This window comes from Anser anser (assembly GCF_964211835.1).
Source record: "Anser anser genome assembly, chromosome: 5".
In the NCBI taxonomy this organism is placed as follows: Eukaryota; Metazoa; Chordata; class Aves; order Anseriformes; family Anatidae; genus Anser; species Anser anser.
This window is the reverse complement of record NC_139725.1, coordinates 58,285,696-58,301,213: the sequence shown is the minus strand read 5'-3', so window position 1 is coordinate 58,301,213 and position 15,518 is coordinate 58,285,696. Positions and strand designations below refer to the sequence as shown.

General features: G+C 43.0%; 1 protein-coding gene across 3 annotated transcripts in view; it reads left to right on the top strand.

Annotated features, from left to right (window-relative positions):
• GPR132 (G protein-coupled receptor 132) overlaps positions 1 to 8,943 on the top strand; it is an 88,371-nt gene extending 79,428 nt beyond the window's left edge. For all 3 annotated transcript variants that reach the window (XM_083838008.1, XM_083838007.1, XM_083838006.1), the window contains one exon: positions 2,171 to 8,943. In XM_083838008.1, the coding sequence (XP_083694134.1) occupies positions 2,195 to 3,301 (1,107 nt within the window). In that variant the 5' untranslated portion in view covers positions 2,171 to 2,194 and the 3' untranslated portion in view covers positions 3,302 to 8,943. The remainder of the gene's footprint in view (positions 1 to 2,170) is intronic.
• Positions 8,944 to 15,518: the final 6,575 nt, after the last annotated feature.

Here is a 15,518-nt window from a genome sequence, read left to right as displayed (position 1 = left end):
CCACACAGTAGTGAGGATCCTCTTCTTCAGTCATCCTGAAGCTGGGACATTTGAAACTAAAGGAAGCTTCAGATCCTCACAGAGAGGACCTGAACATATCCATTGGACACCAGACGGTCCAGCTCTCAGATTAGGAGAGATGAGGGATGTGTCCCTCTGGCACTTGGCTGGATCAAGGTGCTTTGGCCTGACTAACGCAGCTACCACTGCCTGCTAACCTCTAAAGGTTTCCGCATGCAAGCGGAGCATGGTTTGCCGCAGAGGGAAGTGGAAGGTAGACACTGAGCAGGTCACACCCTCCAGTGTACTTCTTCCACACCAGCAGCACTTTCTCAGTTCCTGTGTCTACAGAGTCCCCATTCCAAGTGTCACCCTGAGGAACAGCTTTCTGTGCCACCAGTGCTGGGGATGGCAGGTACTGCTGCCTCTGCCCCACCTGCTTGCTTACCAAGACTGGAAATGCATCTTCAATCAGAAGCTGCTCTTATTGGGGCTCTGACAGTGTGTACTTGCTGCACATGAGCACATTTTGGCATGGGCCAGGAGAACTTGGTCTTTATGGCTGTGGCTAGCACATCACTGCTGTGAGGATTTTGCAGCCTAAGGCAGCCTGTGTCCATTTCCTCATACCATCCTTATCATGCAGTAACTAAACTAAGTCAGGGGACTGAATGTCCCTCAGGCTATCTTGAATGATAGGTGCTCTGTTAGGCATTCAGGAGAAGCAACTTATGCAGCACCAAGAAGGGGAAGGAATGGCCCCACCAGCTTGCCCACCCTCCCAGAGATGTAGGAGACAATGCAAGTCCTCACGGCCCTGGGAGCAGACTGCTTCCCCCTAGGTCTGCTTGAGATTGGCCCAAACCAACAAAAAATAAACACAAGCTACCTTCTCCCCTGTATGAACACAGGGCTAAAGAAATTGCTCGTGCACAGTGAGGACGAAGGCTCATACCCCACCTCTGTGTGAAGGGACTCAACCTCTACCAACACATCTCCCCTTGGCAGTTAGCTGACTGTTCCCTGGAGCAGGTATCCACCTGAGTGCCCAAAAGATTAGGCCAGACAAGATCTCTTCTTATTAAGTATCTTGCACCACGGGCAACTTCAGCTCATAAATGCAGGTAAGTACAAGTTTTAAGAGAATACAACACCATTACAGCACTTTCACCTCCATGTTCCTCTCTTCACTTGGCAGGAAATTTCCTTGTGGAAGTCATGTGGCTTTGCCAGAAATGCTGCTACTAGCACTACATAACACTAACCAAATACCAAGTCTGCTCTTGTGTATGGTTGCCTTGGAAAGGTGGAGATTTTGTAACCACTCCTTTTTAAGGAGCATTAATTTTCTTCACCACCATTTCTTAAAAGCATACATATTCTTCTCTTCAGTCTTGTTTACTTCCTTTCACTACATATTTCCTGTTGTTTCCCAGAGGTATCAAACAGATGTGGTAGGCAGCTTTGCTGACTTGCTATGGTGAACGTTATATAGCACTACAAGTTTATGTTCCTCAGCTACAGCTATTCATTAAGAGGAGGGAGGTGTAAATTATCTAGATTGGAAGCACTGTGCTTTATTACAGTGTGGAAGTACACACCAGTATCTGGATTCTAGTTTCATGTATGCTGGGTAGTCTCTGATACAATAACTGCCCCCACCCAATTGAGATGGTTGTCCCATTTGACCAGAAATGATAGCTTCTGCTACCAGCCTCCTTCTGAAATCTCAGCAGTTTGCAATTTTTGTTATTGAGTTTGAAAAAAAAAAATAAATAAATTGGAGCTTTATGCCCTTAATGCTGTTAATTTCCTCTGCAAAGTGACTTTAGTATTTGATCAGCAGCTCAATTCTTATGTCTTATTTATGAGGCACCCTAGTTTAAGGTCAGTCCCCAGTCCCTGTTTTAGTGACTAGGCATGCTATAGTCAAGAAATTCCTTCTGAGGAAAGGCACTTTTTCCTGGAACTAAATCAAACCTGGCTTCCAGGGGATGCTACAGGAGAGCAGCAGGTCTTGGAAAGCTCACCTGTCCTAGATGGTTCCCCAAGACAAGCATCCCATTTGTTCCCCTGCGATGCCTTTGCACCTATGGAACTATAACTTTTACTGACACATTTCTAAGTGATACAAATGTTAACTTTCCATTTTGCCTTTTCTGATTCTCAGGAAAAAAACAGCTGGAGAGAAATCATGGCAAATTCTACAGACTGTCTCACAACTGTAAAGGATAATGCCACCATTTGCACAGACATTTCCTACAAAGACAGCAAGACACTTCTCATTGCTGTTTACAGCTTTGTTTTTGCAGTCGGCCTTCCAGCAAATTGCATAACTTCCCTGCTTACATTTATGCAAATCCAAAGGAATAAAGTAGTTGCCATCTACATTTTCAGTTTATCTTTGTGCGAGCTGATGTATTTAAGTACCTTGCCTCTCTGGATTATCTATGTGCAAAATGAGCACAAATGGTACATGGGTGAACAGATTTGCAAAATAACAGGATTCATTTTTTTCTGCAACATATACATCAGCATTCTGCTTTTGTGCTGTATTTCTGTGGATCGCTATGTGGCATTGGTGTATGCTCTGGAATCAAGGGGAAGAAGAGAACGGAAAAAGGCCATCATAATAGTATGCTTTCTCGTTGCTGCGGTTACAATAATCCACAGTCCAGTATTTAACATGAAGAGTATACATAATGATACCTGCTTTGAGACTTTACCCCTTGACAAAACACTGGCTTCTTTCGGCTTTGCCAGATTCCTATTTGGATTCGCCATACCTTTCATGATCCTCATTTTCACAAACTACAAAATTTTCCAAAGTACAAAAACAAGTACCAGCTTGACTTGTCACCAGAAAGCCAAAGTAAAGTATCTGGCAATTGCCATTATTGTCATTTTCCTGATCTGCTTTTCTCCCTACCATGTGGTACTCTTAATAAGGTCTGTATACTTTCTGCTTCATACAGATTGCTCATGTCCATTTGAAAAAGACATATACCCAGTTTTTACAGTGTTTCTGTGTTTATCCACTGCAAACAGTGTTGCCGATCCAATTATTTATGTGCTGGTTAGTGAAAACGTCAGAAAAGACGTTTTAAGGAGTCTGAGAAGATGGAGGTCGAACTCATCCAGGTTCAACTCATCTGTTAGTCATAAGACTGAGAGCGCCAGACTGAAAACATCAAAAGAATTGCAGGAAGGAGTACAAAGAGAAGAAAACAAAGAAATAGCAAATTCATCCCACGTTGAAAAGACCTGTCACACCAGCAAAGACCCAGAAGGTGGTAGCTAGCAGTTTGCTGCTGCAACTAGCTGCTGACAGCAAATAAGAAGTTCTAAACTTGAGCTGCAGACTGTATGCTGTGGCACACAAGTATTTAAATGCTGACCTCTGAAGGAAGGGTTTTTTTACAGTACATGAGCCAGCAACTCCAAGAGGACTCTACAGGAATGATGCTTCTTATTTATGTTTCTCTCCTACGATAAAGTTTGCCCACCAGTATCATCAACGCAAACCTTGCTTGGTGAAGGATGTGTGGAATAAACTATGAAATTTACTTTGACTCAAACTGAAGTCTTAAAAGCTTATTTTTTTGGAACTGCTCTTCTCCTTTCACAAACTGAGAGACGGTTTTATCTTCTGAGTTGGACAAAAAAGAAACACTGCACCTAGGAAAACAATGTAAGGCCCATTCTTCTGGTTGAAATTACTAGTTCTCGAGAAGGTACATGTTCAGATTCTCATACACATGCACCGTTGTTAACGTTTGCGGTTAACCAGTGGAAAATATTAAAAATGAGGAAGTCTTTCAAAAAGAGCCTTGAAAATGTTCCTAATGCAAAAGTATGCAGCTTTACCTAGCTTGCACATTCTGAATATAATAGAGGGCAAAATAGTGTCCTGAAAACACATAGCAACAGTACTTCTACAGTATTACTTGAGAAACGGCACTGTCCTGATATTCTTAAAAATGTACATTTCTAATGCTTAATATTTTAGCATTAGTAGATTTTACTTGTTTTGCAATAAATTCTGGAATGCGCTGAGGTATATTGAAAATGTATACATTTCCAAGTGGAATTGGGGACTGTTTTTATGCCATCTCTGAACATTTGTTGAAGTTGTGTTTCATTTCTGACTAAGATAACATTTCCCTCCCGGTATCGATCTGTTGTTTTTCTTAGTGTGTAGGAGTCTGTACAAGAGGTAAGAGCCTTACAGAAAAACGAAGGGTGGCAGCATGGAGAACGTAGTCCCTTTTGCACATAGAGAGGGACTGCCTTGGACATGCTGGTGGTGCATAATGAGACAATGCTGGACAGATTTCGTTGTTACTGCCTCTGCTTTTGTTGTGAATAAATTACTGATGGCAGTATCCTGTGCCCTCAAGACAGAAATTACAAAGTAAGAAGCATATAAACCTGCCACCTGGCAAGATTTAACTGAACACTTTCTTTGTATTTTTATGTGATCAAAATAAAACAGGAAAAGATCATGAACCAATTGCATGTTTATTTGAGTACAAGTTTCTAAAGTGTTCCATGGTGTCATTCTGCTTTATCTGCAATGTTGTATTTCAGTAATATTTTTAAAATGCCATTAATGTCCACATTTCTGAACCAAACTAATATTAGCCAAGGTTAATGTAAATATTTGTTAATGTTTTAAAATTGTCGTAGATATTTCTGTACTTTATGCTTGATTCTTACACACTTTTTGAAAGAAGCGTTGTGCCAAAACGGCATATCCTCAAGTTATTGTATTTATGATGTATTTAATTTTTGTATTATTTAACGACTCCTCTGGCATCTTCCTATGAAATGTTTGTGTCCTCAAAAATTGTTCACATGGTACTGAATAGACTAGAGTATTGTTTCTAGGAAAAATGTGAAATTCTGTTGTGATGTTAATTAACAAATAGTGTTTTTCTATTTCCATGTGCTTCCTAGAGATCAAACTCTCTAAGGTTTAAAGGAGAGATTCGTGAAGTGCTGAATACCCACAACTTTGCTGAAAATCAGACTTTCCATTACTAAAAAAAAAAATCAGTAGCAGGCGTTGCTCGTAACAGCCCCAGTGGTGTTGGTTAATCTCTGAAGATGCGTATGCAAACTGCACCAACCTCAGGACTTTCGTAGTCTGAACGTAAAACTTTGACGAATAACAGCAGTGAATTTGGAAGAAACCAAAGAGACAGACTTCTGAGCTGACTGAAATGGATGCAAATTACATATTCACCCTGATGAATTTAGAAATCTCTCTTTGATGTTTTTTCTCTGATAAAAAGTGAGTGTATTTAGAGCAAACAATGTCGGAGTCCGGGGCCACAGAAGCAGGGGACAGGAATTATCAGGGTCCGATGCAACAACAGTAATTCTTTTCCCTTGCCTAATTTACTTGCCGTTCCAAATTACTTTATCATTGTGCATCTTCTCTTAATGAAAATCCTTGGAGCATCTGTGTCCAGACACACTCTGAAATAAACCCCTCTGCAACCTGATCTAACTTCGGAGATGACCTACACGATCTCCAGTGGTCCTTTCCAACCTAAATTATCCTGTGACAGAATGCTGAAGGGATTACAGGAGCCAGGTACCAAGCAACGTATCCATATGGGAAAACTGCAAAATCCTAACTTCTTTAGGAGTTACAAGTAGAAAAACAGTTTTATGGCTGAGTGAAGACACCAAGAAATGCTATTTCCATGTTATTAAAATATCCCATCAGGTACTGACTGTTCCCATGTGATAAGCTGAAGCGTGTGATCTCAGTGTTTTGTCACACAGTATCTGAGGCACAGTATCATAAGGCAAATGAAGAACCTCAACACTGAGACACTGGCTAGAGACCCAGCCAAGGACACTATTAGGATCAGAACGGCTCTGAAAGGTTGATTGATTGTGTGGATCTTTCCATCATTCCCCCCTGGAAGGAAAACGCCAGTGAGCCTGTAGGGACCGCTTCAGTCTGTGAGGAACAATTCACCTACTACATCTTATCTGCGGTTCTCAACCCAGCTCTTTGGATCTGCCCCTGGTAACCTGCCAGCTTTCTCAACTCATTTTAAGCTATAAGATGACTTGGAGATAGTACAGAACCAACCCTAGGCTGTGCTTCCTAACTTGATCTTTAGATGGCCAGGTTTCCACAGAAACCTCAAAGCAGTAAGTTGCTTACAAGCATAACAGGGGACAGAGTACAAATTCCACTCTATTTTGTATTCACCATTTACTCAGGTAAGATTTCCATAATTTGATTTAAAGACTAGGCTACTTAGAACCGTAGAATCACAGAATCACAGAACGTCCTGGGTTGGAAGAGACCCATGAGGATCATCGAGTCCAACTCCTGGCTCCACACAGCACCACCCAAAAAATAACCACGTCTGAGAGCGGTGTCCAAACGCTTCTTGAGCTCTGTCAGGCTCAGTGCTGTGACCACTGCTCTGGGGAGCCTGTCCCAGTGCCCGACCACCTCTGGGTGCAGAACCCTCTCCTGACACCCAGCCTGACCCTCCCCTATCCCAGCTCCATGTCATTCCCTCGAGTCCTGTCACTTTCATCAGAGATAATAAATAAAAGATTATTTTTACATGTGTCTCAGCCATTCTTAGAGTACCTGGGAGATAAGTGGATTGCTGATTATTTTAAGTATGACTGTGAAGCGTAAAGTGAATAATTTCTGACTATCAACTAGAGCTGGCCAAACTAGTTTTTGCAGATAGTATATATTTTTCTTTATTCATCAATTTTAAACTAATTGCAAATACTGCACTTTTAAGTCTTTGCTTGCGGTAAGACTCTGAAATCTCCACTCCTGTCTAAGAAGCAATCAGTATGCTCAGTAGCAATTTTTGCCTCAAGAGGACAGTTAAACTTCCTCTACAAAACATGCAAACCCAGATATGAATAAACTCAGACTCTCAGAGCATGACAAAGTTTCATCTGCAGCTGGTGATCCTGTAGCTGCTCTGATTCAGTCCCTGCTGTCATGTACAACTCAATGCTGAATTTCTGTTTGGTACTGAGTGATGAAACACAACTCAGAACCAAGCTTTCAAAGAATCTTAGTTTTCCTTTGTGTGTTGCCTCCTAGGTTGGAATATCTGTCTTGTTTTCAAGCCAGTCCAAAGTCACGGAACAAATAAGAGTGGGGGATTGCATCAAAGAGCTGTAATCACTTTTTGAACATCTTTGGTGTGCAGGGGAAGCATTCTGGTGTCAGCATCCCCAAAGCTGGATCTCCCAGCATGTTCTCGGTGACTGGTGTCTAGAGATGAGGATATCACACCTACCAGTCCTCTCCATCTCTTCTGCTCTCTTTTGGGGTGTTTTGCATCCTGCTGCACTTCCCCTTGTTCCCTGCACAGCAAAGCTTTGCACAGGAGAGGGCGCTTCTCATGTTCCATTTGCACTAGGAATGCAATAGGGCCTCCTGACAGGCAGTTTTCAAGCGAAAAGGAGTATGAAGAATAAAGAGAAATCTGTTATCCCAGATTAGACTAATACTAATATCCTGAGAATAGTTGCTAGTTGCCGCTCTCGTGAGCAATTAGTAAGAAAAAGTAGGACCCTAAACTCAGTGTAATTTGGATTACCGATAACTTCTAGGGTTTTACTCTCTTACTCCATCCTGTAAGAAATGCTCACAGATAATGAAGCAAAAACCAGCCATTCAGGCAGATGAGAAGTCTGCTGAGGAGGGACGATAAGCTATGTGGTAAGAATTTCACAGAACATCATATGAATATCATCTACGCAAGCAACCGCAGGATAAGACTTCTTAGTACACCATGAAATGATCCATCCTGTTTGGCAGCTTCAGTCTGTAACAGGGCCCATACATGATCACAAAGCATCCCCTGCATGTTCAAAGGTCTGTCTTGAAATACTTTCTTGAGGGAGGTGAAGAATCAAAGAGAAGAGATACTGTGGGAGAATAGTGCTGTATGACATACAAAGTCCTGAAAAGCTTCATAAACCTAAAAGTCACAGATGTTCTGAACAAGTATGCAAATACCTGGGTGTTCAGAAAGTTACTTATAAATTCTTCAGTCTGAATCACAGTTCCCCATCTGTAAAATGGAACATTTCTTCCCTTGAGCATTGTCTGTCTTCTCTGTTTAAAGCACAACCCCTCGCAGGGGATGCTAGAAGGAGCGAGCAGGTGTGTGTGGTGTACATGTTCCGTGCGTACTGCAGCGGGGCAGTGAACTGCGTGGAGGCAAATTTCAGCTACTGAAACACAAATTGTACTGAGTCAGCACTTTCAGGGTCAGCTTCAAAGCACTTTATTTGCTTCTATTTATTCCGGTCTCTAGGGGGGGGAAGAAAAAAAAAAAGCAGACTTTCGTTTAACTTATTTAACTTTGTGCCTCCTGCTAGTGACACGGTTACTAGATCCTTCGGGATTTCACTGGGATTGGTCCTCAATGGGATATTTTAGAGTTTGGAGGAGTTTTGTTGCCTCCAGAAGGTAAGATTAAGTTAACAACACAGATCCACAGATTTGACTTCTAGACTGGAAACACTTAAGGCCAAGTGCTCGCGAGGCTCATGGTATCTGTCTAGGTACAGGACTGAAATCAGCCGGTAATGCTAAGAGCATTTGCGGTTGCAACTTCTGCACATAGCAGGCTGCTGGTGATAATCTTTCAAATCCTCAGTGCTTAGAGATCTGTCCGTGTGGACACTGCTTCTCAAGCTCTTCCTTTCCTGGCAAAGATTTTGTAGTTTGGGAAGCACTTCCTTAACGCCGGATTTCTGGAGTACGTGGGTCTCTGACAGACTGATACACCTGAGGCAACAGCATTGTCACTTACCTATTTGATTAATTTAGGGTTGCTTTTTCCCTTTCTTAATTACTGTCAAGGACAAGACTGGGCTCACACTACCCACTACAGGTAGTTTTTATTATTGTATGTTTGACATTTATCAGTGACTTGACAATATGTTGGATAAAGAACATTGGGTAAGGCATTAAAGAAAATCCTGTGATTTTCCATTTACCTGCATTTATGGTTCCTGTATATCTCTAATTCTTGTTTTCAAATCTTTCCTAGACAAAATAGGGCTTACAAGAATTGATAGTCCATAGCTCTTGATGGAATGGTGTGCTTAAGTGCACCGCTTGCAGTAATAGCTCTGTCCCAAAGATAACAAACACACAAGTCTCAAGCTAAACTCAGAACTGAATGCACATGGTTATGTGCAAAAAAAAAAAAAAAGCAGAAAAATGTTTACTAAATAACGAGGGAACTCAGGAGTGTGACTTACTTCTTGCTTTCTTCACTTACTGTGGGAATGGCACATCAACAAAAGGCAGGAGATCCTAGCAAGGCCAAGCATGAATCTGAAGTTTCTGTCAGAAATGAAAAGGGGCTACTGGGAACTTTCTTTGTACACTAGAGTATGAAGGAAATACAGAAAAAAACTATAATGTAATAATAGAAAAGATTTGGGGAGAATGGAGGGTCAGCAGGTAACTTCAGTGCTCCACAAAAGCAGAATTCAGAGACGTGTGATCTCACAGCACAGCAAGGGGCCTTCTCTAAAGAGAGGCTGTGGGCCCTGCTTGCTTTATTCAAGGACCAGTCACTCCAGAAATGTTCCCCTCTCACGAGAGGTAAAAGGCTAGAAATAATAAATCTTTGTATTTTTGTTTTCTTATCATTCGGTTTCAGATACCAGAACCTCTTCTTAGCCAAATTCCACGATGAGAAATAACACTGTACAAGGAAAAAATCCCAGAAAACCATCTTTTTCTCTGGAGATACTGAAAACCATTAAAAATAAATCAACATAAAGTTAAACCAAAGCTATGAAACCAGCCCTCTTGACCTGAAGGTTGTGGAAAACAGAATGTGCATCTGAAGTTATTTTGACTTTAAACCTCCAGGATTTGGAGGAAACATTTTTTGACGTAGAAGTGTAGCTTGTGTGTATGCTTACATAATGTGAAACAATATTAACGTATAATCCTGATTTGTCAGTGTTTCAGCATCATATGCCTAACTGACTAATATGAAGAAAAGCTTTTATGAAAGCAATGTATCGTTCAAGTAGTCAACACATAGTCAAATACAGATCGTGAGTCCACCGCCTCTATTATGAACCGCGCAACAGAAGTTTCTGATTTCAGAAATGACACTGAGAGGTTAATTCTTTTTTTCTATACTTCCAGGCTCTGTTCTGGATAAATATCATGTGTTTTCAATGTAATTCAAGCCCAGATCCTTTTAAGGCACGGGATTCCCGGAGTTTAAAGTAGGCACAAGAGGGCACCAGACTCTAGCCTATCTGTCCTCCTGCCATCGTGGACTTCAGCGTGGGAGGAAAAAAAATCTCTCAAGTTCGCAGCCTGTAATCATAAATTTTTAAGACTTCGTGCTGCTAGGTAAACCAGTCCGTACACATGAGTGTCTGTGCATGCGTGCTTTCATGCTCATCACGCAGACAGCTGTTGAAGTAGAGGCAACGTTGGGTTACGATGTTTATCCAGCTACAGCAGAAACACACAACCTTTTTCAAATGGTGCCTATGAACAGAAAGAAAACCAAGAAGCATAAAACAGAACTGAAAACAAACAAGAAAAGTCATGCAGAGAAAAGGGCAGAGCCAGTTCCCTTGTGTCGCGCAACAAAACATGGAGGGTGACGGAACTCGCCGGGATCTGCCCATGATTTCCTGGAGAGGATGTCAGTGACGGGGGAAACCACCTAAGGCATTCAGTTGAGCCGGGCACTGCAGCACCTAAACACCACGCAAATACTAAATAATCCTTCCAGGAGCCCCTCTCGGCCTCCCTGCCCAGGCAAACCCCTCTCACATTGTCCTGCCTCGCTGCTCGCTGCAGCTCCTGTGACTTTATCACAAGTCCGTTGGCCCTTGGTGCTATTTGTTAGTCACATTAAGTAAGGCCAATTAAACAGTTATTCTTCTGCTAACATTAGACATTTTGAAATGATTGCTGGGAAACCGCTGGCTACCGGTAGAGCAGCAGGAGACACGAGTTAACATTCCTTCATTGCCACAGAAGCCAAGGCTGTCATTCCCATCAAGGCACAGGACCCAGAGCAGAGAATGAGGCTCGCTCACAGCCTGTTATCTATGTTCATGCTCACGCTCCTAATTGGGTTAACCCTTTAACCAGATAAGTTAGACAGGCATTAACAATCCTTCCCTTAGGGGGGAAAAAAATTACTTTTTAATAGCACATTTCATGCCCTAGTTTATCTACTTTTTACGCTTATTTTCAGATACCCTCCCTGAACTATAATTGCTGTCTTTAGACACATATATTTACAACATATTTTTTCTTATGGACTGTAATTCGGATAAGTCACCATCAAATCAACAACAGCAATAACTTGTGGATACGGTATATTTTGCAGTTTAACCTATCAATTCATCAGACTCTAATACAAAATTTGGAAACAATCCAACCACTCCAGTATGCTACCACTGCCTTCATTTACTCTTCCAGGGAGCACACAGGGTCAATTTCACTTGCAGATAAAGTGTTACTTCCACTCCAGCTTATCCACTGTTCTCTTACCTATGCCAAATTCTATTTTCCTCATCAGAAGTGGTGGGTGAGAGGAAAAGCCCGTTTCTGTTTTGGAAAATGTAAAACAACTAATGCTGTCAACAGTTTGTTACTGAAGTCTCAGCTGGCAGAATTAAGTGACTGTAGAAGAAACTCAGTGTTTTGATTTTTTTTTCTACTTTTCCTCCCCTAGTTTTCATGGTCCAAACTCTTCACAACTATAAGGAAAAATTAAAAACAAGCTACTGGCCTAGATATTCTAAAAGAAATGTGTTAGCTTTATCCATGCTTTTGAATCATAACTCTCCCGTTTACCACTACTGCAGAAATTCGTTTCCAGTTGATACTGTAATTTTCAGGGACACGACTTCTCGAAACAGCACAATGCCTTCCAAAAGGCTGATTTCAGGACAAAAACACTGCAAAATCAAAAGATGCAGAACAGCAAAGGTATAAGCCTCACATACGGACCAAAAGATCTCAAAGCCATACTTTAACGTATGTTCAAGGATATACGAAAAAGGAATTATTCATTAACTTCTTCAGCTTGCAACCGCTTCAGGCTATTTTGTTCTTACAGTATCTGCAGTTTTCAAAGGAAGGTAGAGCTGGTGAAGAAGAAAAGATCTTCGCGTGCACAGCACAAACACATCATCAGAAGCAGACTAACTCCCGAGAAGAAAATATGGCACTTAGCTTGCTGCAAAGACAGGAATACCTTGTGTAGTGACAGGCTGCACATGTTTTATGAGCTCGTGGGTGCTATTTAATAGTAGATGCTTAGTTGCTATAGCAACTGTCATACCCTATGGTATTTATGCTTAGATATGGAACACATATTTTAAGTGGCACCAGACAACATGGCATTCAAGTGTCCAAGCTGTGTATTTAAAATAAATTCCCCGTTATGAAGCAAATAGGTATGTTCCTTCAGCTATTATAAAATCCTTCTAACGTAACACTTTTACAACAAGAAAACAAGCTTGTCCCTTACAAACATGGCACAGAACTGCCACGATGATCCAGAAGAGGGCTTAGACACCTTAAAGTAAAACCCCAAACACTCAGCACCTTAAAATCCATCTTTGCTGACTGCCCCTGCATAACTTGGAGACTTCTGCCGTTTGGCACAGAGCACTGAGCTTTGCCACTAGAGTTTTCTATCGCAGTATTACCACCTTGCTAGGTATCACTTTGAAAGTCTGAACTAAACTTCGCATCATGTGCACTTTGTTCCTACCACGGATGTCCCACGACCAACATGAAGCCACACACCGGTTTCTGTCCCCCGCCTGCCAGTGCACATATGCATTATTTGTGTTTTCATGGCTGGGATTTCTCATGCACAGTTTGTAGTCCCTTCAGCTTTTGTAGTTTTGCATATCACCCACCACTGAGAACACTTCCTCTGAATCCGCTGACAGATGCAAATCTTGCTTGGAAACACTTCTTATATTTTTATTTTGTCACATCCTGGTAGCTGAGGACCACTGACGGATATGGTAATATGAAGGCACTCTTTCTTTCAGGTCTTTTCGACCAGCAGAGGAAACTGATTGTCCGTAACTCCTACAGTTGTGCCTGAAGGGTTCTTAACTCCAATACGACCATGTTAGCAAGGCAGGCTAAAAAGGTCTTCAGACTAGTACAAGCTCAACAGCTTTCCTGTGTCCTGTTTCCACTACATTTCCTGCAGTCAAAACATTTTAATACCTCTTCTTACCAGTTTATTATCAGTTCCATAAAGCTACTAGCTGACAAACTGTGGTGGTGGTTTTAGCGCATAGGGTTTCTCAGTCAGGACAAGTTAATTCTCTGCTTATTTCTTAGCTCATGTCACCCCTAATCCCTCTGGCCTCCTAGTAGATAGATCTGATACCTACAGCTGTAAAACCTAAGGCCTGAAGCTGGTGACCTGAGGCAGACAAACTTCTGCCTAGCAATGGCTTTTGCTAGCACTGGCAGCCTGACACCCTCCCTCCCATCACCTGTCTGCTCCAGCTCTTCAGTTGCTCAACAGCTGAGCCAACACGGCCAGAAAACTGCTGCCATATTCAGACATTTATGAGCTGGTGCATGCATTAGCAGGTGCGATGAGTGCTGACTGCTATTCTCATTTTGTAAGCCGCTAACACCTGAAGCCAGTGTCCCTGTCATCTAGCATGAAGCTACGTTTAGCCCACAAATGCACAGTTAGGAATATTCTCCTCTTCCTCCTCCTCCTCACTCCCTATGAACTCGGTGGTTTGTTTTACAGGCACCAGATGCCTGCTGTCCTTTGTTGCACCCCCCGTACAGGTAGGGCTAGCAGCCTTTCCAGGCTCAGAGCCCTGAAGAAGCTCGCCCGTGCTGAACTTTCAGCAACATTTCGTGGTCCGCACATTAACACGTTGTATTAATACAAAAACACTTTCTCTTAAATTCCGTGTGCTGTGACTGCAGGCTGCGTGCGATGAGGTCGCATCCTGTATCTGGCTTGCAGGGCCCAGCTGAGCTGCCACAACAGGCTTACTTCTTAGGGAGCAGCCACATTTAATTACCTACTTTAGCCTTCCTTCCATCTGCTCCTGGATTTTTAGGCAGTGCTTTGCTGCAGGAATGTGCTCGTCTGCAGAAGCACTCAGGACTGTTTCATAACGCTGCTCATTTCAAAGGTGGACAGAGTTTGCCAGGTTGGACTTAAAGGAAACGACACATTACAGCTGGGCCTCCTGCCCTGCTCCTGAGCCAAATTAAAAAGACAAACATAACTTAAGTGCTTTAATCAAACGCTAATTACGAGAAAAACAATACAGACTCGGAGCACGTCCACATCGTCTTTAGCAGGCAGAGGCAAGCAAGCGCCGTCCCTGTTCTGAACCAGCCGGATCACAGCCAAAACTCTCCCCAAACACGCGGTCGTGCCGGTACAGCACGGAGCTTGAGCTCACACACCTTGCTTCTCGACAGCACTCGCGAGCTGGAGCTCAGCACTGCTCTGACGACAGCTACGCGGCTTCCAGGCCAGGGCTGACTCATGTCTGCTTGGCTCACAGCACCGGCAGCGCAGCGCGAGCGCGCATTTTCCTGCTCTAAACTATTCGCCCAGCTTCAGAGCCCCCGGGGCCCTCGAAGAGAGACAGAAAACGCCGCAGACACGCAGCAGGGTGTAGGGGAAAATGCCTTGTTGTCAGCACAGAATTGGTACTGAGGCAGGACTCAGTCCTATCTCTCTGAAACTATTTGTTTCAAAGCTTAAGCAACCTCCTGACTAATTTTCCTAACCTCTTTATCAGAGGGCTTGCAACCCGCAGGTTGAGAAACACGGTGCTAAGCCTCATACAAACACCTAGTAAGGGACAGTGCCTATCAGAGCAGATGAAATGCTCCCTCGGGGGGACCTTTCCATGGGCTAGAAATAATGCTGGTGCAGTGACCCAACAGCCAGTGAGGAACTTCACTCCACATATATTTCGGTTTCTTATTCACCTACATAATTGTTAACTGCATTGGCCCTTTAAAACTATTTTAAAACCACCTTTTTTATAAGTGTTTGTGATGTGGAAATATCGTGGAGCGAGATCCTTTATACAGCTCAAAACTGCACAAATAAGCTGGAAATCAAGCCTTTTTTTTTTTTTTTCCCTTTGTCTTTCAAAAGCAGAGTTTCAGCCCTGCTCTCAGCCATGGAGTTCCTATTAATTTCTGCGGTTTTATAAACACTGTCCAACCCTAAACCAGCCTTCCCGTCACCGCCGACGTGTGAAAGTCTGGCCAGCTCAGCAGGGGCTGAGCGGCTCTCAGAAAGGAGCAGCAGAGCTCACAGGCATCAAGCGCAGCCCAGCACGGGCTTGCTCCAGGAGGGGAGGAAGGAAGGGGGCTGGGAGGCAGCGGGTAGCGGCTGCCTCCAGACGAGCGAGCGTGGCACGCAGGTCACGCCACCCGGTACCAGCCAGCACCAGAGGAAGAGGCAGGCTGGCGG